The following is a 24,758-nucleotide window of genomic DNA, read 5'->3' as shown; positions in this document are numbered from 1 at the left end:
CCAGTGTCTCTTATGTCCCCTGCATTGGCAGGAGGGTTCTTTACCGCTAGCGTCACCTGGGAAGCCCTATCCACAGTGTAATAAAATGCAAAATCCTATACTGTGCCATTGTCTGTAAGTCTAGGACCCCCTTTTTGCACTCCAGTTTCTCTGCCAAAGAAAGACATTTAAGGGCCAGAAGCTGTAGAAAGGGCCCATACACCTCGTAGTGTATTTCACGTTTCTATATAGGATTTCAAAGTCATTGCAGATGATGAAAGTGTATAGTAATAACAGCACAGTCTTCAGAATTCCCATATGGAGAAAGTACATCTTGAAGTTTCAGTTTATAAATCTAACCAAAAATAAAGGCAAAAATAAGCATTTCAGAACAATAAACATATTTCAGATGTTGTGGGAAGGACTAGTGCTTATCACAGTGCTAAGACCAGAGTTGATACTTAATAAATATATCAACAGCTTTCTAGGAGCATCTATTTTACTTGGATTTAGGGAGTTGTATACAAAGGGTAACAAAAAGCAGGTGGTTACTATAATAACAGTAGCTACCTTTTATGTCAAGATAAATAATAGCGAATGGTAGCTACTGTTACTATAGCAACCACCTACTTTTTGTTACCCTTTGTATACAACTCCTTATATGTCAAGATAATGGAGAAGGCAATGGCACCCCACTCCAGTGCTCTTGCCTGGAAAATCCCATGGATGGAGGAGCCTGGTGGGCTGCAGTCCATGCTAAGAGTCGGACACGACTGAGTGACTTCACTTTCACTTTTCACTTTCATGCATTGGAGAAGGAAATGGCAACCCACTCCAGTGTTCTTGCCTGGAGAATCCCAGGGACGAGGGAGCCTGGTGGGCTGCCGTCTATGGGGTCGCACAGAGTCGGACACGATTGAAGCGGCTTAGCAGCAGCAGCAGCAGCAGCATGTCACGATAAAGTAAGCAAAATGATGATAGTTGACTTTGTTTAAAAAATTACCTGATCGCTGATTCATACTAAGGGAAATGGTACATCCTTAAGTCTAATAATGAAATGAACACCATCCAGCTTATGAGCAGTTGAAGCTATTTGTGAGCTTGTTCCTGAAAACCCAAGTTTTAAATAAATAATTTAATTTTCCTGTAAAATACAGTCAAAGTGGATGAGAGACTGCTTATCCATGAATTTATTTTACAGAAATATCGGAGATATAGAAAATTAGACAAAGATTCACATATAAATGTTTATCACAGTATCATTGTTTACCATTGCATAAGTTGAGAATATTTCAGTTTTTTTTTTAAGTTTTAGTTCACTTTCTTTTTTTTTTATTTTATTTTTAAACTTTACATAATTGTATTAGTTTAAAGAGAAGAGAAAAAGTTGTACTTTGTTTCCTGAAATATTGAAATGCTACACTTTATACAGCAAGTAGAAATTGTGTTTTATTTTATTTATTTATTTTTTTAAAAAAAGAAATTATGTTTTAAAGATATTTTATTTAATAGTAACACTGGAAAGTGCTTAGGCTGTAATGTTAATTAAATAAAAGTATGAAACAAATTTTATTTATACATTATACATATATTAGTTAAAATAAATTCATGTGCAAAACGAAGGAAGCAGTAAGCTTTCATTAACAGCTTGGTGGTAACTTTAAATTTTAATTCAGCCCCCTTTCTGTACTTTCTAAATTTTTATAGTAAAAATTATTTTTATAATCAGAAGCAAGCATAAGCATCGTTGAGTGAAAGAAGATAATGAAACAGCTTTACATGTTTCTTTACAAAATAATAATCCAACATTTCCAGGCAGACAAAGGCAAAGAGCTAAACTAAACTGAACAAAACACCAGGATTAAAAAAAAAATAAGTTTCTCTTATTTTTCTTAGGCTACGAGAGGCATAGGAGGAACACAGATAATTTATTTCTTTCCATTTTTTATGGAAAATGTTCTTGACAATTAAAAACCTTGTCTGTAATTCTCTGGAAGTGAGAAGAATGGATTAAAAATGGATTAAGAATGGATTTATTTATCAGGTGATCACAGTTAAAATGCAAAGAATTTCAATTTGAAAAACTAATTTTAATACTGAATTGCTGTTATTAGTTGTGGAGTATTAATTATTTGTGGCTTCATATATTTCTCAACTTAAGAACTGAAATGGAGATGGGAAAAGAAACTAGTACTTTCAGACATTTTCAAGTCTTGGTCACCTCTTAAAACTTTTGTCATCAAGCATGTGGGTTTTATGTATGTACTTCGTTGTTGCTGTTCAGTTGCTCAGTTGTGTCCAATTCTTTGCATCCCATGGACTATAGCACGCCAGGCTCCCCTGTCCATCACCAACTCCCGGAGCTTGCTCAAACTCATGTCCATAGAGTCGGTGATGCCATCCAATCATCTCATTCTCTGTCTTCTCTCCCTGCCTTCAATATTTCCCAGCATCAGGGTCTTTTCCAATGAGTCAGCTCTTTGAATCAGGTAGCCAAAGTATTGGAGTTTCAGCTTCAGCATCAGTCCTTCCAATGAATAATCAGGACTGATCTCCTTTAGGATGGACTGGTTGGATCTTCTTGCAGTCCAAGGGACTCTCAAGAGTCTTCTCCAACACCACAGTTCAAAAGCATCAGTTCTTCAGCACTCAGCTTTCTTTATAGTCCAACTCTCACACCCATACATGACTACTGGAAAAACCATAGCTTTGACTATATGAACTTTTGTTGGTAAAGCAATGTCTCTGCCTTTTATATGCTGTCTAGATTGGTCATAACTATACTTCCAAGGAGCAAGGGTCTTTTAATTTTGTGGCTGTAGTCACCATCTGCAGTGATTTTGGAACCCAAGAAAATAAAGTCTGTCACTGTTTCCATTATTTCCCCATCTATTTGCCCTGAAGTGATGGGACTGAATGCCATAATCTTAGTTTTCCACATGTTGAGTTTTAAGTCAGATTTTCACTCTCCTCTTTCAGTTTCATCAAAAGGCTCTTTAGTTCCTCTTCTCTTTCTGCCATAAGGGTCGTGTCCTCTGCATATCTGAGGTTATTTATATTTTTCCCAGCAATCTTGATTCCAGCTTGTGCTTCATCCAGCCTGGCATTTCTCATGATGTACCCAGCATATAAGTTAAATAAGCAAGGTGACGATATATAGCCTTGATGTACTCCTTTAGTGTTTAAAATTTTTTTTAATTTAAATACAGTTTATTTACAATGTTGAGTTAGTTTCAGGTGAACTGCCAAGTGATTCAGTCATACATTTATACATACATGTATGTTGTTGTTTAGTTGCTAAGTCGTGTCTGACTCTGTTGTGGTCCCATAGACTATCGCCTGCCAGGGTCCTCTCTGGCCATGGAATTTCCCAGCTAAGAATACTGGAGTGGATTGCCATTTCCTTCTCCAGGGGATTTTTTCAACCTGGGGATCAACTTGTATCTCCTATTTGGCAGGCAGATTCTTATCTCTGAGCCACCAGAGAAGCCCAACATCTTCTTCTACATTCTCATCTATTACAGGTTATTAAAATATATTAACTGTAGCACTTTCCTTGTGCTATGCAGTAGGTCCTTGTAGGACCTATATAGTATATATATATAGTATACATATATATATATATACACACATATATAGTATACATTTTGATATTTGGCAAAACTAATACAATTATGTAAAGTTTAAAAATAAAATAAAATAAAATAAAAAGATATAATAGTGTTTTGAATTGAACTAAGAAAAAATTAACTTCTCATCTATTAAAAGGGAAACTCCTACAATTATGGAGGAGGATCTACATGGTTAACACCAGGCTATGGTCATTTAAGTTTAAAGGCTCCTCTATGTTGGGAATGCTTAAATAATACTAAAAATGATCAATCTAGTAATTATGAGACAAGGCTGAGTGCTTTATGAACTATGCCTGTTATTACCCTTAGAGAGAGTGATTGGTATAGAACTCAGTAGATTTGTGGCACTAAATTATGGCCTTGACATCTACAGGGATGATACGAAGGTGTAGTCTGGGATTCCCATGAATTTAAGGTCATACATATTAACAAATTACAGGTAACCACAACCAATCTACCATTGGTATGATCCCAATGGGTCAAAGATCTGTATTCTACCGGTATGACCATTTAGCAGCTTGTGTGTGTGTGTGTGCGCGCCTTCAATGGGGTTGGAGGATGTAATTGAACATATCTAAGCCTTGACAACTTTCATAAGCCTTAAATGATAGTAACCGGGCTATCAGCCTATGGAATTCTGAGATCTCTATGATGAGAAAGGCAGCGCTACACAACTGCAAGACCCTTGACACCTTACAGCATCATCTGCGCTATTCAGTTCAGTTCAGTTCAGTTCAGTCGCTCGGTCGTGTCTGACTCTTTGCTACCCCATGAATTGCAGCACGCCAGGCCTCCCTGTCCATCACCAACTCCCGGAGTTCACTCAAACTCACATCCATCGAGTCGATGATGCCATCCAGCCATCTCATCCTCTGTCGTCCCCTTCTCCTCCTGCCCCCAATCCCTCGCAGCATCAGAGCTTTTTCCAATGAGTCAACTCTTCGCATGAGGTGGCCAGAGTACTGGAGTTTCAGCTTTAGCATCATTCCTTCCAAAGAAATCCCAGGGCTGATCTCCTTTAGAATGGACTGGTTGGCTCTCCTTTGCAGTCCAAGGGACTCTCAAGAGTCTTCTCCAACACCACAGTTCAAAAGCATCAAGTCTTCGGCACTCAGTTTTCTTCACAGTCCAACTCTCACATCCATACATGACTACTGGAAAAACCATAGCCTTGACTAGACGGACCTTTGTTGGCAAAGTAATGTCTCTGCTTTTGAGTATGCTATCTAGGTTGGTCATAACTTTCCTCCCAAGGAGTAAGCGTCTTTTAATTTCATGGCTGCAGTCACCATCCGCAGTGATGTTGAAGCCCCAGAAAATAAAGTCTGATGCTGTTTCCACTGTTTCCCCATCTATTTGCCATGAAGTGATGGGACCAGATGCCTTGATCTTAGTTTTTTGAATGTTGAGCTTTAAGCCAACTTTTTCACTCTCCTCTTTCACTTTCATCAAGAGGCATATAATTCAAACTAAATGCTGTATTTTTGTACCTGATAAATCCTTTAATGTAACACATTTGAACAACATGAAAAATCAGATTTCTGCTCTAAGTGACCCATTCCCTAATCTTGACAATCTTTAAAAAAAACTGGTGAGGGAGGCTCATGGCTAAAATATTTACTTTTAATTCCACTAATGTTATTAACTATACCATTTGTATTTTGCTTGTTTCACAAGATTATTATTTCTTGTATTACCAAGTATATGAGCCTTCAACAGAAATGATGACTAGACTTGAAGCAGTTGATCAAATATATAGTTCAATATGTGATCAATGATTGTAATAGTGTAACTCTAGAAGGCAATGGCAACCCACTCCAGTACTCTTGCCTGGAAAATCCCATGGATGGAGGAGCCTGGTGGGCTGCAGTCCATGGGGTCATGAAGAGTCGGACACGACTGACCGTCTTTTCTTTCACTTTTCACTTTCATGCATTGGAGAAGGAAATGGCAACCCACTCCAGTGTTCTTGCCTGGAGAATCCCAGGGATGGGGGAGCCTCGTGGGCTTCTGTCTATGGGGTCGCACAGAGTCGGACACGACTGAAGTGACTTAGCAGCAAGAAACAATTGAAAAGTCAATGCAGGCTATACTCTTTAAGGCAGTGCATTTGATATTGCAAATGTGCACGTGTGTGTGTGTGTGTGTGTGTGTGTGTGTGTAGGTGTCTGTGTGTTAAGTTGCTTCAGTCATGACTGACTCTGTGACCCTATAGTTGTAGCCCGCCAAGCTCCTCTATCCATGGAATTCTCCAGGCAAGAATACTGGGATGGGTTGCCATGCCCTCCTCCAAGGAATTTTCCCTCCAAGAATCAAACCCACATCTCTTATGACTCTTGCATTGGCAGAGAAGTTCTTTACCAATAGCACCACCCGGGAAGCCCAGGTATGTGTGTGCATATATGTAATTTCGCATATTTAAAGCTTACTGCCCCTAAGGTATCATCTAGGAGTGTCAGAGTGGGGGACCTTGCAGTAATTTAGGTTTATGCTTTATAGATATATTTTATGTTCAAGACACTGTCTGATCTATTAACCCTCTACTCTATAAATACTTTGATAGTGTTATGTAATCAAATATGAAAGAGACAGACACATGAAGTCATCTCTTTTCACACTTATTTATCTTAGCAAGATCCAAAACACTTAAAATTATATATTTTATTCCTATCATCTCCCACCTCCTTCATTTATTCATACTCCTATTTAAATGTGTGCCATTTAAAAGAGTGTTCTGATATTTATCCAAATCTTTATTTTTCTTGGTAAAAATTTAACATGCTTTGCATCATTTCACTTATTTAATCTTTTCATGTGAGGCAGACAGCCTCATATTCTATATAGAAAGCATCACTTTTCAGTCACACCTCATATATCTGGCATTATTGGGAAATGAGGTTTCCACATGATTGAATTTTCCAGATAATACATCTGAGTTGACCAGGCTTGTGCTGAGCACCTTGCACATGGCCAGCACAGGGCACACAGGCAAGTAAGTAAGATTCCTACAGTTCATAGCCTGAGGCTGGGGTTGAGGTGGGCTTGCCACACACAGGCTTTAATAACTGTAAAACAATGCGCTAAGGAGTATGATGTAAGTATGTACTAAGCGTTGTGGAAATACAAATGAGGGTAATTAATTCATGTTGGAGGGTGAAGAACCTTGGGGAAAGCCACTGGGAGGTATTTACCCTTGAGTTGGGCCTTTGAAAAATGAGTAAGAACTTTTTTAATGTCTAAGTATATTTTTCTGACTCTTTATTGAAATATAGCTGATTTACAATGTAGTGTGAATTTCTACTGTGCAGTAAAGTGGCTCAGTTCTGTGTGAGTATATATATATATATATATATATATATATAAAATATATAATTTTCCATATCCTCTTTCATTATGGTTTATCATGGGATGTTAAATATAGCTCTCTGTGCTAGACTGGGGGACCTTGTTGTTTATCCATCCTATATATAATAGTTTGCATCTGCTAATCCCAAACTCTACTCCTTCCCTCCCCGCAAAGTCTCCTCAACCTTGGCGATCACAAATCTGTTCTCTATGACTGTGAGTCTATTTCTGTTTCATAGATAGGTTGATCTGTGTCATATTTCAGATTCTGCACAAAATTGATATCATGTGGATTTGTCATTCTCTTTCTGGCTTACCTCACTTTGTATGATATTCACTAGATCCAGCCATGTTGCTGCCTGTGGCACAATTTTGTTTACGGTTGAGTAGTATTCCGCTGTATCTAGGTACCACATCTTCTTTATCCATTCCCTTATCCATGGACGTGTAGATGGTTTCCATGTTTTGGCTATTGTCAATAGTGCTGCTATGAACGTACGGGCACATGCATCATTTTGAACGTTAGCTTTTTTCTGGATATATCCCCAGGAGTGGGATTTCTGGATCATATAGTAAATCTATTTTTAGCTTTTTTTTTTTTTTTTAAGTTTTAGTTCACTTTCTTTTTTTTTTAATTTTATTTTATTTTTAAACTTGACATAATTGTATTAGTTTTGCCAAATATCAAAATGAATCCGCCACAGGTATACATGTGTTCCCCATCCTGTACCCTCCTCCCTCCTCCTTCCCCATAGCATCCCTCTGGGTCGTCCCAGTGCACCAGCCCCAAGCATCCAGTATCGTGCATCGAACCTGGACTGGCAACTCATTTCATACATGATATTTTACATGTTTCAATGCCATTCTCCCAAATCTTCCCACCCTCTCCCTCTTCCACAGAGTCCATCAAAGAAAACTATTAGCAAGGTGAAAAGACAGCCTTCAGAATGGGAGAAGATAATAGCAAATGAAGCAACTGACAAACAACTAATCTCGAGAATATACAAACAACTCCTACAGCTCAACTCCAGAAAAATAAATGACCCAATCAAAAAATGGGCCAAAGAACTAAATAGACATTTCTCCAAAGAAGACATACAGATGGCTAACAAACGCATGAAAAGATGCTCAACATCACTCATTATCAGAGAAATGCAAATCAAAACCACAATGAGGTACCATTTCACACCAGTCAGAATGGCTGCGATCCAAAAGTCTACAAGTAATAAATGCTGGAGAGGGTGTGGAGAAAAGGGAACCCCCTTACACTGTTGGTGGGAATGCAAACTAGTACAGCCACTATGGAGAACAGTGTGGAGATTCCTTAAAAAACTGGAAATAGAACTGCCTTATGATCCAGCAATCCCACTGCTGGGCATACACACTGAGGAAACCGGAAGGGAAAGAGACACATGTACCCCAATGTTCATCGCAGCACTGTTTATAATAGCCAGGACATGGAAGCAGCCTAGATGTCCATCAGCAGATGAATGGATAAGAAAGCTGTGGTACATATACACAATGGAGTATTACTCAGCCATTAAATTGAATACATTTGAATCAGTTCTAATGAGGTGGATGAAACTGGAGCCTATTATACAGAATGAAGTAAGCCAGAAAGAAAAACACCAATACAGTATACTACTGCATATATATGGAATTTAGAAAGATGGTAACAATAACCCTGTGTACGAGACAGCAAAAGAGACACTGATGTATAGAACAGTCTTATTTTTAGCTTTTTGAGAAACCCCCATGCTTTACCAACTTATATTCCCATCAATAGTATAGGAGAAACTTCTATAATGAGAGGGAGTGGGGTGGTGGTTGGGAGAGATGTGAAAGAGATCCTAAGAGAAATATTCCTAAGCATTGACATGTCTAAGTACATAAAGAATTGAATAATTAAATGGTAAGAACAATGCCACTAGTCCTAGTACTAAGCAAAGCATTCAGCACGTGTCCTCTTAGGGGGTGCTCACCGTGTGTCTAGCACTGTGCTAAGTGCTTTCCTTGAGTTAATGTTTTTCACAAATATATACACGTTTTCTTTGAAAGGAAATGTGCTGTGTAGAATTCAACCCCTTCCTAATGTTCTACTGTGAATATAAATGTCTGTGCCCCATTGTGAAAACATTTAAGCCGGCCTGCTGGCTGTCACTCGCCACCTCCCCTACTTGGATATATTTAGTTAAGCTGTCATCATTCCAATCCACAGTCAGTTTCACATTGACATCATCTCCCCCTCCAGCTTCTCTAGGATTTGTGACTCTTCTCTGGACGTACTTCAGGATGCACACTGACAGTAACACCCGGGGGATTTCATGGGCTCTTGAGAGCAGTGGAAATAACACTCAGATGGGCGGTGCCCTTGGCTCTGAGAATACAGGACAGCACCCAAGCATGATTTGCGTTCCTGCACTTGCAGAGATCAAGCTCTAGCTCCAGTTCTCCACTGAGGGGATTCATCCCCAGGAGACATTTAGTGGTGTCTGGAGGCATTTTTGGGTTTCACTGTGGCGAGGATGGAGGCCTACTGACATCCAACGGGTAGTAACGCTGGGGTAATGAAAGATGCTGCTGAAACTTCTGCCATAAACAGGGTACCCCCACCCAACAGAGAACGATCTGGTCAAAATTGTCCATAATGCTGACGTCGAGAAATGCTGCTCTAGCTATAGATTTACGTTATAAAGCTAAAAATGGGAATAATTCATGCCCTAAAAATTCATTTTTTTCCTTGACTATTTCATATCCATTGGGGTCATAAGAGTCATAGCACAGAAGAATTCTTAGGAACTTGAACGGGGTATATCATTCATTCATTAGGGAACTTAAAAGTAGTTCATTTGTGTATGTAATACTCTCACTTCTTTGTTTCTTGTTGAGTGAGGGACTCTCTCATGCTGTGCATGTGTGTGTGTATTCAGTAGCCCATGTATAGATCTCTCTGCAAGGGAAAAATATGAAATGGTGTAGTGCCAGGAATCCTACTAATATTATCAGTATCTTGGCAATTTAAAAAAATCTGCAAAGAGAAAAGTGGTTGAATTTTCATAATGGGAATTCAGCTTGTTTTCCATTTTTGCCATTAAAGTCCATGTTATATTACTATTTTACCAGTTTGCATCTATACCTTTTCAATGTAAACACAGCATTGAATTACATAATCTGAAAATCGGTGTTCTGTGAGATTTACAGAAGCTTATTATTTCTTATTTGTTTTGGGAGAAAAAAACAATTACCATCTGAAAATACCAAAGTCAAATTCTAACACTTTTAAAGTTGCTCATGATAGAAACTATCGACATTATAAACTCCAGAGAATAAAATTTGCATCCATTGTTAATTTGTCCCATGCTTGAACCATATGTCACATTCCTCAGATGGTGTGTATTTATGGTTGAATACCCAGAAAAAGATGTATGCTTTCTTCTTAGGTGGTAATCATTACATTTCTACTAGACATGGTAAGCTATTCAGAGACAAAGGAGATGAAAGGAGTTGAAAAAGTTATAATGGAGAAAGTTTGGGAAAAGTGGAGATATCACGGTGCTCTTTAAGGTTCTTGCCTCATGGAAATAGAGTATTTCAACTTTTGCCTGGAAATTTATCTCTGTATCTTCCAGACAGTTTCCCAAAACTTTTTTTGACCAGATTTAGAGCTTTTTGGTTAGACAGTAGAATGTTTATGCTCCTGGATAACTGCTTCTTCTTCATCTTCTCTCTGTTACTCTCTCTTTCTCTCTCTCTCTCTATATATATACATATTTGTGTGTGTATATATATATACATATATATATGTGTGTGTGTGTGTATATATATATATATATATATATATATATATATATATATATATATATATATATATCTCGGAGAAGGCAATGGCACCCCACTCCAGTACTCTTGCCTGGAAAATCCCATGGATGGAGGAGCCTGGAAGGCTGCAGTCCATGGGGTCGCTGAGGGTCGGACACGACTGAGCGACTTCACTTTCACTTTTCACTTCCATGCATTGGAGAAGGAAATGGCAACCCACTCCAGTGTTCTTGCCTGGAGAATCCCGGGGATGGGGGAGCCTGGTAGGTTGCCATCTATGGGGTTTGCACAGAGTCGGACACGACTGAAGTGACTTAGCAGCATATATATATGTATATATATATATATATATATACACACACACACACACATATACATGCGTACATATGATTGAAACTGTAACAATATGAAGACTATTTCTCTTTCACCATTTTATTGTTGATTACATAAATAACTTTAATTCCTTTTGATGTTTTCAATTTCATTTTTTCCTCTTGTGGCAAAAGATTCAACTATAATTTTCCTCTCTTCCAAACAGAGATCCAGATTATATTACATTTGGTCTTCACACACTCTTTTAAGGCAGGGATTATCATACTCTTTTTATGCATTGGGAAACTGAGGCTGAGGAATTCCTTAATTGTTCAAGCTCTGTCTGCTCCCTAAATCCTTATTTACTTCATTATAATACATTGATATTTATATAAAGATGATAAAAATTGTTTTAGCTCTTCTAATGTCATAGTCTTAGATGTGCATGCATGCTCAATCATATCCAACTCTTTGTGACCCCATGGACTGTAGCCTCCCAGCTCCTCTTGTCCATTGAGTTTTCTAAGCAAGAATACTAGAGTGAGTGACCATTTCCTACTCCAGGGGATCTTCCTGACAGCAATCAAACCCATGTCTCCTGTGTCTCCTGTATTGGTAGTTGGATTCTTTACCCTTAGCACCACCTGGGAAGCCCAATGTCATAGTCTTAGATATGTAAGACTATTTTAAGATGTGTGGTTTTAGGATGATGATAAATCAACTTTTACTGAATTTGGTTCCTGCTGCTCAGTCCTTAGTTGAAGTTCCTACCCTTTTGGTATTTCAAGACTCCCAAGGCACATGTACAAGAACCTTTCCTCTGTCAGTAAAATAAAGTGTATTCTTCTAAAGCAGTACATACAAGCCCACCAATTTTCCATGAATAGACATGTTTAAACCTCTGGTCATGAATGAAGTAAAATATGCTCATGTGTTTGTAATTAACTCTAACTGTATCTACACATTTACATATTATTTTTCAGCTGTGAGTAATTACATTTAATATATCATATATTTCATATCTAATATATCTATCTGTGCTGCAAATCCTGTATCTGTTCTCTGTGACTCTATATTTAACACCTGCATGATAGCTTAATTTAGCTTTATGAGGAATTTGTATGCAAATCTATATCATACTGAATACAAAGGTTCAAATTTTACCTGAAAAATAAAAATACAAATTTTAGTCATTATCAGTTATTTTGGTCAATGTAAATTGACTTCCTTGTATTAGTTTTTTAAAGCATTTCAGTGTTGATAATTGCTATAATATCAATAAACTGAATGCTCACATCTAGGATTATTCCTGCCTTTTAAAATTTTTTTCAAAAATAGTATTATGGGTTAGACTGTGCTCGCCTCTTTCCCCCATCCATGTGTTGAAGTTCTAGCCTCTAGAACCTCTGAATGTCACATTAGTTGGAAACAGAACAGTCTTATGGACTCTGTGGGAGAGGGAGAGGGTGGGAAGATGTGGGAGAATGGCATTGAAACATGTAAAATATCATGTATGAAATGAGTTGCCAGTCCAGGTTCGATGCACGATACTGGATGCTTGGGGCTGGTGCACTGGGACGATCCAGAGGGATGGAATGGGGAGGGAGGAGGGAGGAGGGTTCAGGATGGGGAACACATGTATACCTGTGGCGGATTCATTTTGATATTTGGCAAATCTAATACAGTTATGTTAAGTTTAAAAATAAAATAAAATTAAAAAAAAAATAAAATAAAAAATAAAGAGATAACTCAAATATTCTTTAAAGAGGTAATTTTAAAGTAGTCTTTAAAGAGATAATTACCTGTGGCAGATTCATTTTGATATTTGGCAAAACTAATACAATTATGTAAAGTTTAAAAATAAAATTAAAAAAAAAATTCTGCTATTTCCAGGGAGTTAAGTGCTGTTCTTTAGTGGAGTAATTTTATACTTCTAAAGAAATCACATCTAGATTTCTATAGAATGGTTAGGAATTTATTTTTAAGATGCTGTTATGAGAGTTGGTGCATGATGGAAAATTATGTAATTATTAACATCATGCTTGTTAAAAATAGACTTGATTCTCCTAAAGCATATTCTCTTGTCTGTAGTTAATGCAGAAGAGTTCTTTATGCAAAAAGAAAGAGGAGAAATTTAAAAGTAGAAGTTAAGGGTCAAAAATAAAATAGCTTTACTCAAGAATAGGAAACCATGAAGCTTATGAAGGTAACTGAACATTTATAACTTTTCAGAGGTGAACTAGAAATATATAGATTTTCAAATCATACTATTTGCCTAGGTTTACCTTCCAATGCCTTGTGATTTGCATCACAAAAATTCAAGTATTTAGGCTTTGCTTGGATCTGCTGGCTGATGTGTCTTCTAAGTATTTTTAAAACTGAAACTATTTTCCTAATAGACTTGCTTAAGTTTTGAGATTTGAATGTTAATAGTTTGGGAATTCTTTTTTCTGAAAAAGTAGCAGAATTTAAAAATAATAAATAACTACCTAAAGGTAAAGCTTCCCTGATGACTCAACTGGTAAAGAATCCACCTGCAATGCGGGAGACCTGGGTTCGATCCCTGGGTTAGGAAGATCCCCTGGAGAAGGGTAAGGCTACCCACTCCAGTATTCTGGCCTGGAGAATTCCACGGACTGTAGAGTCCATGGGGTCGCAAAGAGTTGGACACAACTGAGCGACTTTGACTTTCACTTCACTTTCACCTACAGATATTTGTTAACTAGCTGAAATTGCTCTCAGAACTTACCTCTGTGACCAGTTTTGTTATTCAAATGTTTATTTATATCATGCCAAGGATTGGTAATGCTTTGCAGGGTTTATTAGAACACCTTTCAGTTCAGTTCAGTTCAGTCGCCCAGTCGTGTCCGACTCTTTGCAACCCTATGAATCACAGCATACCAGGCCTCCCTGTCCATCACCAACTCCCGGAGTTCACTCAAACTCATGTCCATCGAGTTGGTGATGCCATCCAGCCATCCCATCCTCTGTCATCCCCTTTTGCTCCTGCCACCAACCCTTCCCAGCATCAGGGTCTTTTCCAATGAATCAACTCTTTGCATGAGGTGGCCAAAGTACTGGAGTTTCAGCTTCAGAATCAGTACTTCCAATGAACACCCAGGACTGATCTCTTTTAGGATGGACTGGTTGGATCTCCTTGCAGTCCAAGGGACTCTCAAGAGTCTTCTCCAACACCACAGTTCAAAAGCATCAAGTCTTCGGCTCTCAGCTTTCTTCACAGTCCAACTCTCACATCCATACATGACCACTAGAAAAACGATAGCCTTGACTAGACAGACCTTTGTTGGCAAAGTAATGTCTCTGCTTTTGAATATGCTATTTAGGTTGGTCATAGCTTTCCTTCCAAGGAGTAAGTGTCTTTTAATTTCATGGCTGCAATCACCAACTGCAGTGAATTTGGAGCCCCCCAAAATAAAGTCTGACACTGTTTCCACTGTTTCCCCATCTATTTGCCATGAAGTGATGGGACCAGATGCCATGATCTTAGTTTTCTGAATGTTGATCTTTAAGCCAACTTTTTCACTCTCCTCTTTCATTTTCATCAAAAGGCTTTTTAGTTCCTCTTCACTTTCTGCCATAAGGGTGGTGTCATCTGCATATCTGAAGTTATTGATATTTCTCCTGGCAATCTTGATTCCAGCTTGTGCTTCTTCCAGCCCAGCGTTTCTCATGATGTACTCTGCATAGAAGTTAAATAAGCTGGGTGACAATATACAGCCTTGACGTACTCCTTTTCCTATTTGGAACCAGTCTGTTGTTCCATGTCCAGTTCTAACTGTTGCTTCCTGACCTGCATATAGGTTTCTCAAGAGGCAGGTCAGGTGGTCTGGTGTTTCCATCTCTTTCAGAACACGTTTATCACATTTCAAATAAAATCAGGGTAGCACTTGAGTAGTTTCAAAACTGCAAGGTGGATCCTTCTCTTAGGAAGTTAGCAATGTGATTAAATTAATTCCAAGATAACAGTCTCAAAGATAGTTTTAAAATATATCAAAAATTTAAAGATAATCAGTTTTTCTTAGATTTGTTTATTTGGTAGATTTTTCAAGTTACGAGAGGCAGGGAGAATTTTACTTTTGTTCAACCGCAGTGTGAATATGATAGATCCTTAAACTTCAACTGGGAAAAAATTAATCTTTTCGTTTCATTGTATTATATGCTTGTTGTATATCTGCAGTAACTCACACTGAGTCCTGTATTGGATGTGAAAAAGTGTCTGTAACCCTTCCTTGGTAAGAAAATTGTGAAGGAGAATGAAAGCTGCATTTTTGGGTGTATGGTAGCTGGTCAATTTAATTGATTGCATCATTAACACATTTATTTTAACTTCTCTAGGTTAATGGAAGGATGGTTTAAATCAAGTTTAAGTAAAGAAATGGAGCTATAGCCTCTAAAATATTGACTGAGATTCTTTACTTCTTTTACGGTTCAGTTTTTAATGATCACTGATGACTTTTTTCCTAAGGAAATAATAAATATACATGATTTTTCTCAAAATTAATTGTTTAAATTTTGTAAGCCATCTTTGAAGTGCCTTCTAAGATACAGATTGATGGAAAATACAATAGAACAATAGAGCATAACTTATTATGACATAGCTCTGATCTTCCTCATGAATGACATGCTGCCAAATTCAGCACCGTCATCAATGCATAATAGTATATTTCTGTTCTACTTTGATGGATTTCCTTTGTTTTTACCACCAAACTCGCTGAGCCTGAATTTCATCAATATAAGAGATCTATTGTAAAGACTAAATGTCAGATAGAGCACAGATTTGTGATTGCCAAGAATGAGGGGGAATGGCAGAGGGATGGAGTGGGAATTTGGGATTAGCATATGTAAACTATTGATATATAGAGGATGGATGAACAAAATCCTGCTTAATATATAAGATCTTGCTATATGAAAGAGAATGTATGTGTGTGTGTATGTATATATATATAACTGCATCTTGTTTCTGTATAGCAGAAATTAAAAGAACACTATAAATCAACTATATTTTGATAAAATAAATTTAGAAAAAGATTAAATGTCAAAAATATGTAGCATTTGCCTCAGAGGCTGCCTATAGCAAGGAAATAATAAAATAATACATTATACAGATACTCATACATTTGTAAAGTTAATACTAAAGTTAAGATTGATAAATATTAGTAATGGTAACACCGTGGAGATCACTCTAAAACATACAAGTTTATATTCATAGCTGTTACTGCCCTCAGGGGACTTGTGCACACAGATGATGTTAAAGCAAGTCAGGGCAGATCCATAGCTCGATCCAGGGAAAAGTGAAAGTTGCTCAGTCATGTCTGACTCTTTGTGACCCCATGGACTGTATAGTCCATAGTCTATGGACTTCTCCAGGCAAGAATACTGGAGTGGATAGCTTTTCCCTTCACCTGGGGATCTTCCCAACCCAGGGATCAAACCCAGGTCTCCAGCATTACGGGTAGATTCTTAACCAGCTGAGCCACCAAGGAAGCCCAAGAACTCTGGAGTGGGTAGCCTATCCCTTCTCCAGCATGTCTTCCTGACCCAGGAATCGAACTGGGCTCTCCTGCATTGCAGGCAGATTCTTTAGCAACCGAGCTACCAGGGAATACCCAATCTGTAGGACTTCTCCCTTAGTCCAATGATGTATTTGGTGACCTTCTTTTGGCCTGGTATCCATAAAATAATTCTATAACAAAAGCAGAAAATGAAATAAAAATGGGAAAAAGTATAATAAAGTAGAAACGAAAGGAAAATGATCTCTAAAAGAGAAAATGATCTCTGAAAGGCTTGCATCACAGACTGCCTGCCCTCCACCTCCATAGAGAATCCACAGCCACTCAGACCGGAGCAGCTGCTGTTGCTTCCTCTCTATTCAGTTCAGCAGCTGCTCATGAACTTGCCAGTGTCCTGTTCCTTCCAGGTAGTGGTTAGGGGAAGCACTGATTATCAGGGACTAAATCAAGACCACTAAGCCAGTTTGTAAAGGAAACTTGACAGTGAAGAGCAGGAAAATGGAAATTACTTTCAGATATTCCTAATCTGCATCAGATTTGGGCTGGGATTCTAGCAATAAAACGTCCTGTATCTTATTAGTCATCACTTGAGTCATTTGTTTCCCTTGTTCCTTAGTCAACTCCTGTCATTTTAAGAGTGGGTTTGTAGTGCTTTCACTTAAGTGTAGGGAATGATGATTTTCATTCAAACCTGTAACTGTTTTTGTTGTTGTTTTCTTTCTCCTTAGGGATGCAGATCTATTCTTGTTAGACACAAGGAAGACCCAAGCTCTCGATGTGGGTTGGCTTGTCTTTGATATCACTGTGACCAGCAATCATTGGGTGATTAATCCACAGAACAATTTGGGCTTACAACTTTGTGCAGAAACAGGAGATGGTAAGCACTGAATTTTGTACATTTTGTGGTACTGGTTTCTACACATTGAGAGTTACAGCTTTTTGTGGGATTTAACCAATGTAGTTTTTATATGCACGATGTGCAAAGTGGTGCAGTCTATAAGACAGAGCAATATATTGATTAGTTAATTGATTTATAAACAACATGCATTTATTGTCAGGCTCTGCAATGGCTGTGGGAGGTAAAAACAACTTAAGCCCTCTTCTTGGCCTTGGGGTTTTTATTCTTGTGTTGAAGGCCTGTGTGTAAATAAGCAGCACAACTGTTATAGAGCAATACTGAAAGAAAGTGATGTGTGAAGTGCTGTGGATCCATGTCTTAACTGCGGTGGTGGTTACATAGCTATGGAATTTGTAAAAACATACAGAACTGTGCTCTAAAGAAGAATAAATATTACCATAGTCAAAGAATATGTCAAAACCTGACTTAAAAAAGAAATATATATCAAAGCAGGCGATAGGGAAACAGACAAATGACCTACCATAATACAGAGGAAGATGAGGATGGAACAAAAGACTCACGAATATGCAGAAGATGTTACTGAGTTAGATCTTAACATACTGTAATATTTGGTCAAAAGACAACAGCTCCAGGATCACTTCTGGGAGAGATTTGTTGACTTTAAAAAAAGAAAAGTGCAACCTAAAAGTTGAGGTTATGTTTTAGTTGGTGGAGAAAACTGAGGACTTAGGCCTAGGATGCAGCCTCTTATATGACTAAGTTCAGTTCAGTTCAGTCACTCAGTCGTGTCCGACTCTTTGTGACCCCATGGACTGCAGCATGCCAGGCCTCCCTGTTTATCCCCAACTCCCGGAGTTTACTCAAACTCATGTCCATTGAGTCAGTGATGCCATCCAACCATCTCATCCTTGTATGACTAAGGGATGCTCTAAAGAGGTAAAGGGGGAGCCAGGATATACAGAGATTTTCCAGGTAGTTGGAACATCAAGGGATTACTGTTAATTAAAGAAAGCAAGACATCTCAAGTTACTGAATTTAGGGCTTTTCTATGTATGGCAAGATGCAAGGGTCTGGGCTCATTGAAATCATCCCTCTGATATGCACCTCAGCTATCGAGGGGCCAGTATCCTGTACTTTCTCATCCGGAGTCTCCTCCAGTGCACTGCTGAGGGGTGGGGTGGCTCTGGTGGCTGACAGTTTGATAGGGAGGCATCCTGTTTCCACCCTGAGATCCCTCGGGGCTGACTGCGGCGGCTGTAATGGGATGGCTTGATGCTGCAACGACCTTTGTTTACTGATACGGCAGGTGGCATTCTTAGTACACAGGTCTATAGGAAATCTTTTCTGAGAAGCTTCAGAAGGTATTTTATGCTCAGAAGTACTCATTGAATGAGGATGTGCTATGTGCTTGGCTTAATGCTGGAGATAAAATGGTGAACAAGTGCAGAGGTGGCTTCCTGAGGCTTGCAGCTAAATGAGGCATAAGTAGTCCGCACGTAATATCATTGAGTGCATGTTGCTACACGCTGAGTGTCAAACAGTGAGAAAATTCTAGCTGCAATCATAACATTCAGGAAAATGTGATTGGTGAAGAAATTGGAGGGCAGGCATTTTGAACCAACAAAAGAGAGTTCACAAAGACTATGATGAGAAGGATTTTGGCCTGTTTGATCAAGAGGTCAGGGAGTGCAAGGCTTTGTTCACCTTTGATCACTCAGATTCCAAAGTTTTAAATTCAAATCTAGACTTCCAGGTCATTTAAAATTATATTTGTCACCACAGGAGGATTAAACATCCTTTAATGATTTGTTTCCTTGATCAGTGCTTTCAAAATATTCAGAAGTCTACCAAGTGGCCTAACTTATGCTTTTGCTCAACACTCGAAAATAGTAGGATCATGGCTGCAGAGGTGGTTTTAAAAGTGATGATTTCATCAACATGCATCCACCATGGGTGTACACATGATGCATGTTGATGTATGGCAAAATCAATACAATATTGTAAAGTAAAAAAATAATAATAAAAAAAAAAATTAAAGTGATGATTTATTAGAGAATGTGCCCTATTTTAGTTTACTATTTTTAGCTTTTTGCAGGATCCAGCAATAGAAACATCAGCCCTAGAATCCTTCTCCTTGCTATATTACACTAAAGCCTTGCTTAATAAACTGCTGAGTTAAGTAAAAGTTAGGTCTGCCCTGGGTTTTTCAAGGAGGATCATTACTGATGCAATTGGACTTCATGGTAACATTGTTTTACCTACAACCAGATTCATAGCCTGAGAATCAGACCATGCCCAGTGCTGTTACCCCAAAGATTGTGTATGTTGAGTGAGGTTGACAGACACAAATCAAATATATCCCAGAGTTTGTCTACTGAAGGTTTCACGTGCCTCAGATCTTGAGCTAGAAAAGGAAGGCTCTTATCGAAAGTGTTACAGACAAGTTTGAGACATCTGCTCCCAATCCAGACTTTTCCATAGATTTTAATTACAATACTGATGTTTTAAATTTTCATAAGCAATTAAAATATTTTGAATTATAAGATATTTTCCATAATGGCTTTGAGACTATCATTAAAGATTTTAAGAGTTCAATCATTGTAAATGTAGACAGAAAGGCATACATCTAAATAATCTCCCTTAAATTTTTACAGTGTTCAACTACTCTACATTTATGGTCAGAAATGTGACAGGGAAATGTGCCCGGAGGGGCTGAGCCAGGAGTCTCTTCCCTGGTATGTGGTCCAAAGAAAAATTAAATTAGTGGTATGTGCTTCCCTCAGTCTTTTCCTTGGAGATATGCTGAAATGTCTAACTAAACAAAACTCAGGAGATCTGTGAAATATGACCCCTGTTTCTTTTTAACTTCCTCACCCTTCCCTCCCAACTAGAAAATTCTGAAATTTCTCTCTTTTTTTTTTTTTTTTTTTCTTCTTCTCTTATGTTGGTTCTCTTTCCTTTACACTCTAAACTGTTTAGTTCTTTCTTGCTTCCAATTCATCCTTTCCTTTGAGAACTACTTTATATTTTGTTTATCCTTTTCCTTTGATTGATTTCTCTTATATTTTAGGAGTAATTTTACTTTAAATGACTCATATTATTTATGGGTCTTTTTGGAGCCTAAAATAAACTCACATTTAACTTCTTTCAAGGGTTTCCAAATTCTTTATTTAAAAGTTTAGCTTGAGACAGACAGCATTTTGTTGCTTTTCTTTGATTTTTTAATATTGTCTGATACAAAAATGTTAAAAGGATTAAATATGCTGGCAACCTGGCCTTTTGTATTTAAGCGATACTTAACTTTTAAACACTTAACAGATTTTAACCAGCATTAGAGCATATATGGCCCTGGGAAAACAAGTGACCCTCTGGGGTCACCTTAGTTTTATTAACTACAACCTCATGGAAACTAGGCTTGTGGCATGCTTCTGTAAACATAGATAACCAGATGCCCCAACTTATTACTGCTCCCTCATCACTGCTGATGTTTTCAATGTTCTATTGGAATATTGCTTCAAACGGATTAGACAGACATCTTTTATTTGCAATAATGGATTCTGAACATGTTTACTTCTCAGCAAAGTAATTGGAAATCGTAAAAAATGAAGCTCAGGAAAGCCAGCTTTCAAATTCTTTTGTTGACCATTATTCATTTATTGATTTGTTCGGCACAAAATCTTCTAGTGCCTATCCAGGCAAGACAAAGTGTTGGGAACTTCCTGGCAGTCCTGTGGTTAAAACTACAGACTTCCAATGCAGGGGCCAAGGGTTTGGTCCCTACTTGGGGAACTAAGATCCCACACGTTGTGTGACACAGCCAAAAAGTAAAAATAAATAAAGGCAAAGTGTTAAGGAGACTATGAACTGGGAGATAGACATTTGTAGTTACTTTAGAAGGAATAAAATGCCTTAAATCCTAAAAATAGTAATACAATAAAGACACTACAGGAAAATGTGAGAGAGGTGGTTAAGTCCAAATGGAGCCAAAAGCACCATGGCCCAGGTGACTTTTTGGGCTCCGTCACTTGGCTAAGATTTCAAGAAATGAAGATGAGGAGGGAGTGGAGTTGGTGTAAGGAAGGAGGAGTGAGTTAGTTCCTGGATGAAGAAACAGTGTGAGTAAATCCATAGAATGGCAAAATGGCATGGTATCCTTCAGAAAAACCAGATGTCCAGACTAGGCTAGAACAGCTTTCATGTATTTCTATGGTTGCGAGTGCTGTTATTTTATGAAAGTGACTGGGAGATCAGTTATGGACAAGCCATGACATTTATGTATATATTCTTGTAGCTTGACCACAAGTCATTGAAGAACTAGACTTGCTGCTTTAATCAATCAAGTAACACTTTCATGATTACATATTTGAATATCTGTTTCATAAGATCATAGATGTGTATTTCTGGCTCACAGTGGTACCCTCGGTATTTGGTACCATGCAGGTTGTAGGTATTAAAAACATGTTCTGAATGATCACTGAATGAATTTGTGAAGTAAAAGATTCTTGCAGACCACCTGTCCTTGAACATGTTATTCTTTTTAAGTTGAAGTATAGTGGATTTACAATGTGTTTGTTTCTGGTGTGCAGTAAATTGTTTCAGTTATATAAATATACTTTTTCATTTTCTTTTCCATTTTGATTTATTACATGATATTGAATATAGTTCCCTGTGCTATATAATAGGGCCTTGGTGTTTATCTATTTTACATATATGAACATGTTACTCTTAAGAAGAAATTCCAAACTATACATTTGGGTTGATTATTAACCAAACAATTTTGGTTTAACATAGGAGAACTTTATACCACAAACCACAGTACAGTAGTTAAAATTGCTTCAATCTTAAAGTGAGGAGGAAATCACTGATACGGATTGTTAAATTTTGTTTATCCTGCTTTCACAAAGAAAAAACAGCTAAGAAGCCTAAATATATTTTGGAAATCAAAAGACTGTTGAAATCAAAAGTAACATCATGATTCCTCAGAGGACATGTGGAAAGTATGTCAGTTTGTAAAATATTCTTTTTAGTAATTTGATAAATGAACTGCCATGGATTTGGCAGGAGAGTTTAAGGATATTCTATTGATTTTTTTCAGGCAGAATAGAAAATTCTCTGAGTTCCATATGTCTGTTTCAGCTAAATAAAGCAAACTTATGAGCAAGCAAATGGAAAAGAAACATTGCTACTTCTTAACAGCAAAATTTAGAAATTCCATACAAGTGGTTGTACCAATTGTGCTAAATCAGTTTCAGAATTCTCGAACCCTCTCTCATAGTCGTCAATAACCTGGTAAAATAGTTACTCTGTCTTTTTTTTTTTTTTTTTTTTAAGCAGGAAATGATTAGGTTTAGATCTATCTTAAAATTTAAGATTTTCAGTTCCCTGATTTATAAAGATACATTAATTACATGCCTTGTTAGATCTTTATTAAAATTGCTAGTAAATCTGCAGTAATTACGACCCTTTACATATATAAACATGCACACACTCACACACACATGCAAACACATGGACAAATGTGTATGTACACAGAGTTTATTATCCAGAGAGCAATTTACTCTAGATTTTAAGACTTGGGTTTTCTCGGCAAACACTATAATTTTCCATTGTTTGATGCTTTATATAGTTTAAACCTTCCAAGTAAATTAATTTTTTTTTTCAAATTTGGGTTTATAGAATAATTTAAAGATGGAAAACAAAGATAGTATTTTGGGGACCATTAGAATGTATTTTTAAAAACCCTGTGTTTTCAGACGTTTTAGGTTTGGCAATACTCAGGGTAAATTTTGCCAATGACTTTTTCCTTTCTATTCAAACCCACTTATATGTCAAGGAAAATTCAATCCTTATGTTTCTGATTCATTTGTATTCAAGTCATCAAAATGTTGTTCTGTCAGAGTATTGTTTAATGTCCAAGAAACAGTATAAGGTTCTTTAAAAAAAAATAAGACTCTAAAATCCATTTTTCTTTGAACAAAGTTTGTGGCATAATTTCCAAGTGTATCAAGGTAAAAAATCAGATTTTAAGTCGGGATTTCAAAGTTTTAGTAAATTTTGTAGCCAAATCAAGGGCAAGAAAATTTCGGAGGTATGAAACTATCAAATTAGATTCATTATAATGTTTAATATAATATAAATAAATTTATGGGTTTTGTTATGATAACTTAGATTTTAAGGTTTTGATACTTAATTTAAGTAAGGAGTATAAACAAAGTGGAGAGCTCCATTCTGGAAAAACAAATTCTAGGAAGAAATCATTAGGAAAACTAGATTAAAATTTTGGCTTTGACAGAATAGTTTACATTTTAGCCATAGCATTAGCTAAATGAGTAAAATGGTAACACCTTTCAAGAATGTTGCACAATTATATTAGACAATAGTACCTGAGACATGGTAGGACAAGAATAAAATCTCTGGGTTGAATTGGATGAGAAAATACACAAAGACTTACTCCACATGACACTCCTTTAATTTAGGGTCAGTGCTTTTATTGTGGAGATTTTACAGATGATTTAATAGGGTTTCAGATGAATTCACAAATGATAGTCCACTGGAGACAGGCTGCATTGCAGGAGGATTCTTTACCGTCTGAGCCACAAGGGAAGCCCCAAGATTAATGACATATGTTCTTAAATCTTGAGTTGGAAGCATAGTGTATTAGGTGCACGTCTAATAACTTCGGTTAACATAATGATTATTGGTAGGAAGCTTTTAAGTACATTCGGATCTAGGGTATGAAGCCAATAGAAATGAACATTCAGTGATATGTGCCATGATCAATTGAATGCTTATATTGGCTAGGTCTTCATAGGCATCAGAAAATATCAAGTTATTAATACTTAATATGATTGCTTTAAGACTCAACCATTTTATTCTTAAGAAAAAATAATATGGTTATTTGGGAAATAACTAGTTACATCAATGAATATAAGGGAAACAACTGTTGTTATAGGGGAATGTGTATTGTACAAGCATAATTGATTAAAGGCTGAAAAGGCTGAACTATATAACTATAAGAGAAAAATTTCAACCCAGAGATACATCAGTGTAAATTACTATCATTTGGCTTCATAAACTCTTCATAAAACTATTAACAAACCTTGCACATCAATATGGCTTCTTTCAAAGACAGTTGAATTACAAGCAGTATTTTAATACAACACGTGATTAAAACACACTGATTGTCTTTGTTGAAGAGTTGGGTCCAAGAGCTCCTAATGTGTTAAGATTTTTAGCAAATTGTATAAAATCCCCACTACATAAATAATATTTTCCATTAAG

The 24,758-nt window shown here is 37.2% G+C and overlaps 1 protein-coding gene across 1 annotated transcript in view; it reads left to right on the top strand.

The window, feature by feature from the left end:
* The window catches only part of BMP5 (bone morphogenetic protein 5), a 150,270-nt gene that overhangs the window by 89,529 nt on the left and 35,983 nt on the right, over window positions 1-24,758 (top strand). Inside the window, exon 3 of the mRNA XM_006070905.3 lies at window positions 17,347-17,495. Within this exon, the coding sequence (XP_006070967.1) occupies window positions 17,347-17,495 (149 nt within the window). The remainder of the gene's footprint in view (window positions 1-17,346; window positions 17,496-24,758) is intronic.

This window comes from Bubalus bubalis, chromosome 2, assembly GCF_019923935.1.
Source record: "Bubalus bubalis isolate 160015118507 breed Murrah chromosome 2, NDDB_SH_1, whole genome shotgun sequence".
In the NCBI taxonomy this organism is placed as follows: domain Eukaryota; kingdom Metazoa; phylum Chordata; class Mammalia; order Artiodactyla; family Bovidae; genus Bubalus; species Bubalus bubalis.
The sequence above is the reverse complement of the archived record's forward strand: the minus strand, read 5'-3'. Positions and strand labels throughout refer to the sequence as shown.